The sequence below is a fragment of the Mustela nigripes genome, chromosome 4, assembly GCF_022355385.1.
Source record: "Mustela nigripes isolate SB6536 chromosome 4, MUSNIG.SB6536, whole genome shotgun sequence".
NCBI lineage: Eukaryota > Metazoa > Chordata > Mammalia > Carnivora > Mustelidae > Mustela > Mustela nigripes.
The window spans coordinates 137,479,889-137,486,574 of NC_081560.1; the positions used below are offsets into that span (position 1 = coordinate 137,479,889).

General features: G+C 53.2%; 1 protein-coding gene across 2 annotated transcripts in view; it reads left to right on the forward strand.

The window, feature by feature from the left end:
- UNC5B (unc-5 netrin receptor B) overlaps positions 1 to 4,271 on the forward strand; it is an 81,730-nt gene extending 77,459 nt beyond the window's left edge. For both annotated transcript variants that reach the window (XM_059397660.1, XM_059397661.1), the window contains one exon: positions 622 to 4,271. In XM_059397660.1, coding sequence (XP_059253643.1) covers positions 622 to 787 — 166 coding nt within the window. In that variant the 3' untranslated portion in view covers positions 788 to 4,271. The remainder of the gene's footprint in view (positions 1 to 621) is intronic.
- Positions 4,272 to 6,686: the final 2,415 nt, after the last annotated feature.

Here is a 6,686-nt window from a genome sequence, read left to right on the forward strand (position 1 = left end):
TCCTGGGGCCAGTGTCTTTCAGTGGTAGTACTCACAGATGTGAGACATGATGAGCAGGACAGTTTCCATTTTAGAGAGGAGGAGACTGAGGCTCAGAGAGGAACAGTGGCTTGCCCAGGGCCACACAGACCCCCAGCAGAGGGGTTAGGGGGTCAGACCCAGGACTGTGGGACGGCAGAGTCTTCCCACCTCCCAGTGCTCTCTCCATTTCCAAGCTTTGGGGAGGTGCCGGGGAGCCCAATCGCCTTCGGGCTTTTTTTTTTTTTTTTTGAAATTTAAAAAAAAAATAAAAAATATATATATATATATAAAGAATATCCATGGAAAGCATACTATATATATGAATATACATATATGTACATACATATAATTTTATATACACATACAAAGAGAGAGAGAAATGTAACCATGTGCCATGTACCCATCATTTGACTTCAATAAATAAAAATTCATGACCAAAAGAAAAAAAAAAGAATACAAATGTAAGGATAGCTTTTTTCCTCACAGGGATATTTTGAAGATGCAAAATTATCATAACAAGCTCAAAAATTATGTACTGATCTTAGTATAGTGTAAGCAGAGACATACTGCTTACAATGGCCTTCTGCTTCCCTCCGCCAGGTACCTGAACTACTTTGCCACCAAAGCGAGCCCCACGGGTGTGATCCTGGACCTCTGGGAAGCTCTGCAGCAGGACGACGGGGACCTCAACAGCCTGGCGAGTGCCTTGGAGGAGATGGGCAAGAGTGAGATGCTGGTGGCCATGGCCACTGATGGGGACTGCTGAGCGGCTCCGGAACTGTGGGCTGGGAGGGCAGGCAGGAGGCGGGCACAGGGAGACCTGGGGCAGCCTCTTGAGAGGCCGTGAGGCCTCTGCTGCCCCCTGGCTCACAGCCGGAGTCGTCCCCTCCTCCTCCCCTCGCCCGACTCCAGACCACGACCAGCCTTAGCAAATCCATGTACTCCGTTGTCCTGAGGACCCCAGTGCTCCTTCTCCACCCTCTGCTGTCCCTCCTACCCTCAGATTCAGATCTCTGTGCAGGAACCACCGTGAGGCCTCTGGAGGCAGCTGGGGGTTGGCCAGGAGGTGGCCTTCCCCACTCCTCCCACCCCACCTGCCACCGCCGCCCCGGGAGCTCTGAGTCACGTTTGTCTTCGTTTCGTCCTTCAGTTTCTCCCTCGGTTCCTGGTTTCTCCCTCCCCCGTGAGCCCTCTTCTCCTCTCATACCATTTTCCTCTTTGAAGAGTCAAGTACAATTCACACGAACTGCTTTCTCCTGTCCAAAGCAAAAAGGAAAAGGAAAGGAAGAAAGAAACTTCAGACCGCTAGTCAGGCTCCAAGAAGAAAAGAGCAACACCAAAACCACAAGGGAAAAGAAAAACCCAGTTTCTTAGGAAACGCACATGATTTATTATCCAGATATTTGGATAAGTCCTTTTTAAGAAAAAAAAGAAAAGAAAATGAAAAACAACACACACAAAAAAATAGAAAATTCTTTTCTTGAGTGTGGATGCGTGTGGGCTTGCTCGTGGTTCTGCCCAGGAGTGAGCGTGTGTGCGTGTGTGTGCGTGTGTGAGAGAGATTTTCAGGGAGAGACAGAACAGGGCACAACTCGCTGCTAAAGATTCCGTCTTAGACTAACTCCTACAAGGCCTCCGTTTCCCCCAGTTGTACAGGGTCAAATGGGGTTTTAGCCATGGTACCGTATTTCCCTCTAAAATCTTAAGCAGATGCTAAATCTATAGCATTTAGATGCTGGGGGGGGGGTCCTCCTGCCCACCCACCTTCCCAGGGAGATGCCCCACAGGCTCCCTGGGCTCTGGGGGAGTCTGGATTAAGAAGGCCTGGGGTGGAAAGTGTGGGCAGGCTGGGCCAGCTGTGAGCCAGGGACAGCGTTTCCAGTGTCCCCGTCTATTGGCTCCTGGAGAAGGGGTGGGGCCCAGAAATGGGGCAGCGGGAGGTAGAGTCTCCTAGGGACACTTCTGTCCTTCACCCTGGGGTGGGACCAGCCAGGTCACCCCTCCACCCAACAGGCTCTAGACTCGGGGGGGCGGGAGCACACTGGCATGCCTCTGATGCCCAGGAATCCAAAAATTGTCCTTCCCCAGCCTCAGCTGGCTGAGGAAGTTCATCTATAAAACAGAAGGGATGGGTCAGAGGGCTTGTAGCCACAGAAGCCTAAGCTTCCGGGCCACAGTGGGGCTTTGAAGAACCTGTCAGCTGTCAGCCCTGTAGGCCGGGAGGCAGAGAGGTGGGCGCCCAGCGGTGTTCTACGCACCACCCCCACCCCAGTGGAGGAGGCCCTGGGGAGGGCTGTTTTCCCATCTCTGACCTCTGCTGGCGCTTCGCTCAGCCCGATTCTCAGCCTCCCTCTGCAGTCTGGGGCGTCTTGAAGCGAGCTTTGAAGGGGCAGAGTTGCCAGATTGGGGGGGAGGCGGTCAGTCCCTCGCCAGCCTGCCCCGGGGTGCTCCAAGGGGCCATCCAATCTAGGTCCCTTTGTGACTGGCTGACAAGGGCTAGGACCAGGTTCTTACAACAGGCACAGAGGCCTCATCAGGGGCCCCTCTCTCCTCCTCAGCCCCCAGGGCAAAACCATTGCCAGCTCCCCGCCCTGCCCCGACCGCTCTGGGCGGGCGCCGACCCCAGGGCTTGCCTGAGCAGGTCCATGAGCAGCTGCTGGGACCAGCCCGGGCATATCCCTGCCTTTGAAGTCCTGGTCTCCCGGGAGGAAAGCAGGTTTGAGAGCTCCAGCCCCAGTGGGTGTCCCCAGTCTACTCTTCCCTGCCATGGGCTCTGGGCTTTATGGGGGCTTTCAGCACCTACGGACCGCCTTGGGAGGTAGCTGAGTCATGGGCAGACAGAGGCCTGCTTGGTTTGAGAGAGAATTTCATCTGTCAGGGATGCTGAAGGGGCCAGGCCTGCATTCGGGGTGGGACATCGACAGCTCTTGACCCCAGTGTCTGTGTGGTGTTGCCCCGAAGGCAGCGAGCCTCCCCTGCCAAGGGTGACCATCCCTTGTAGGCTCCCCGATGCCTCCTAGCCTGAGCTGTTCAGGCCTGTGTGACATGAGGTCTTGACAGCAGGCTGACCAGTGCCACAAGGAGATTTCGCAGTGCCCTGTCCGGCTCTAAAATGCCCCCCTAGGCAGACTGGAGTCCAAAGACCAGCACTGAAGCTCCAGCTGTGCCATTAAACTGCTGTGTGACCTCAGTATAGGACTGCCCTCTCTGGGCCTCATCTCTTTTCATACCTGCAGCTGCCGTCTGACTCCCTTTGGGTTCTGACACATGGTCGCTCTAGGGTTCTAGTGGGAACCCTAGTGGGTGGAGGTTGGCCGAGGTCTGCAATGCCCCTCCTTCCTGCCCTGCCTGCTCAGCACCCAGGGTGGGAGCTCTCGGTGGAGGAGGCCAAGGCCAGCCCCCCACATGCCATTTCTCCACTGATTTCCAGAAACTGTGTACCAGGGCCTGGAGCACAGAACCAATCAGCTGGAGCCTCCTGGGAGGGCTCAAACTGTCCAGCTTTGTAAGAAACTCCTGGAAAGGGTTTGCGGGTTCTATCCATCAGTCCTCTGCTGAGGCTGCTGTGGCCACATCCCCACACGACCAGCCTTAGGAAAGGATCAGGCTTTCTCCTCTTATTCGGGCCTAAGCGGTTGCCCCACATGACCCCGATGCACCACAAGTGTCCAATCAGGAGCCCCCGAGGGGCTCGCAGGGGCCTCAAGTGGGTGTTTGTGTCTCTCTCATCGCTGGGGTGTGCTTGCACATGCATGCGTGTGTGTGTGTGTGTGCCCCCCCCCGGAACGTATCCCCGCCTGGGTGCGCGTGTGTGACCTCTCTGAGTCCACAGGGTCAGTCGGTGTATCTTCTACGTGCCTCTCCTCTGCCTTCTCTCGCAGAGACCGGGATCCTCCTGAGGGTGTGGGGACCTCTCTGTCTCCTGGACAACCCAGGACTCTCTGGGCCCCTTTCCACAGCAACCAGGCAGCTGAGCCGGGTCCCTTAGTATGCCCTCTGAGGGAGGGTGATCAAGGGTTTGGGTGTAGGGAGCAGCCCTGTGGGGGAGCAAAAGGGCTGGACCCCCTGCCTGGGCCACGGCCATGTTTCTGTGTCCCGGGGAGGTAGGGCCAAGGGGATGGCCCGATCCCACCACTGTTTATTCTGTAAACTTCAACCTGTACATAACGTTTAGCATTCCTATTGTAACAAAATTAATTTTTACAAAATAAATTATATTTCCTAGTCTAATAAAAAAAAATCCGGTTGTATTCTATTGTCTTCTTGACTGTCTTTCTATTAGCAGTTGGGATGACCTTCCTGCTTTTCTCAAATTTCCGTGGATTTGGGATCGGGGAATCACTGCAGAGCTCTCTGAGCTCCTAGAAGCAATCAAGCTCAATGACTTCATTTTACAGAAGGTAACACAGGCCTGTGGTCACATAGCAAGGTAGAGCCTGTGCCGGATCTGGATCCCAATCCCTGCTCCCCGGTTGGCACCCTCAGTGCATAAGCACTTACAGAATATGTTCAGGGGTCAGTCATTTGAGCCTGCTGTGGGCTAGGTGATAGGTGGTGATAGACGGCCATGAAGCCCCCAGCATCTCTTTTTGTCTACAAGAAATGCAGAAGGGCGGAGGCTGAGAGTCAGTTTAGAACACTCACCTGGAACATGAGGGGGCATGCAGAAAGAGATTGACAGGTCTGCTGGGATCGCATGACTTTGGACCCAGGGCCGCCATGTATGGTTGGGCAGGGGACACACTGGACAAGAATATAGTTTCTAAATATCTAAAGGGGAGAATGATGCCATCCCCAGACTGTAGATCTGTATATTTACTATGTTTCCAGCAGATGGCAGTAAAGGTCCTGTTCTAATAAAATCAACATATTGTTAATTTTCCCACAGATGGAAGCATCTTGAAGGGGTTTCTTTTTTTTTCTGCTTTGCACAAAGGGACCATATGACTGGTTTTCAGGCCTCCCTATGAGCTGAGTCTAGTCCCAACATTTTCCAGCTTTGCAGAAGCTTGCTTCGTGGTGGATCTCTGAAGTTTGGGATGGAAGTACCCTCTGGTCTCATGAGTGGAGGCTCACAGTGTCGGTCAGCAAACGAAAGGCCCTGAGAAGTCCCACAAGAAGAAGCGGGTCGCTTCATATGAATACAGTGTGCCCCCAGTGTATTTGGCCATGGGCCCCCTTTTTAACCTTCCCTTGCCCTGAAAGTCAGAGCTTGTGGGCAAGCTCTTTCAGGGAAGCTGAGGCTCTGGAGTGTATGCCAGGTGTCGTCTGGCTGTCCCACAACGGGTAGGGAGCTCATGTAGGCTAGGTCCTCTGGGAGATACCGCCCAGCGAGTCAGGCAGGATCATTGGCGTGCACTCGCACACGCATGCGCACAGACCTACTGCTCAGACCGTTGTCATTCCCCGGAAACCCCGTATACCTGGAGCATTTGCATTCGTCTGCAGGGGTGCATGTGGGTAGAAAGGGAAGGGAGATATAGCCTGTGGTGGTGCAGCCGTGCAGGGAAGGGGTGGACAGAGTCAGGTGGGGGATGGTTATTTTCTACAAGGAGCCCCCACAAGCAGGCAGATCTTCTAGGTTCCCCCCCAGGAAACAAGGGTACCTATTTAAACCCCTCACCCTCTGCCTGAGCAGAAGAGCCTCTTCTTGCCACCTGCCCCTTGCTGGGTGTAAAGGGTTCTGGCCCGAGGAGCTGGGACCTGGGTTCTAGTTCTGAAGCTGTGCGGGTCACTGTCCCTCTCTGGGCCTTAGTTTCCCTACGCATGAAATATGGGCCTTAGACCCACTGGTCTATGAGTTCCCTCTGGCTGCTGTAGTTCTGTAATTTGGGGTCCTGTTTCTAGGCAGGGGCCTGAGAGCTCTACCTGGTACACCCTCCTCTGTCACAGTCCCTGGGGTGGTTGAGGAAAAACCAGAAGCTGGCTGAAGATGGGCTCGTTCCCATCCTATAACCAAGCGGTGGCCCAAGGAGGTGCCCCAGAGCAGGGCAGTGATGTGACAAAGCTGGCACAGCCCACGGGCTTCAGGCCACCAGCTGCCCCCCTCCACCACTGGGGGGCCCATAAAAATGCCCTTTCCAACCCCAGCCTCAGCTGGAGATCACATGCAGGAAGACTTCATTCAGTTCCACTTAGCAAATTTGTCAAAACTCTTGCCCCTGTTAATTCAAAATAGGATGCATGCCCATGGGTTAAAAAAAAAAAAAAAAAAAAAAAAAATGTTTAAGGAACAATGGAATAGGTTGAGAAGTCAAAGCTCCTCCTTCTCCTGTCTCACGCCCTTCCCCTGCTCCTTCCCTATCCCCAGTCCCCCCAACCCAGACGCAATTAGTTCATTTTTTTTCATATATCCTCTCAGGATAGATCTATGCAAATACAAACATATATTTGTACATGTAAATATTTAAATATAATGGATCTGATCCAAGAGTCTCAACCCCTCGAGGTATAAACATGAAATAGTTTTATTTTTCCAATAACTGTTTGGAAATTCATTTTGCCAACACTGTGTTTCCCACAGGATAACAGGCTCCCTTAATGATGTCCCTGTGGAGGTCCCCAACTTTTCCCTCCCTGGCTGTCATTAAGATGGTCTCTCTCTCTCATTTTGGTTGCTAAGGCTCAACCCATTCTTCTTGGAACGCCAGCATTCCATTTAACTA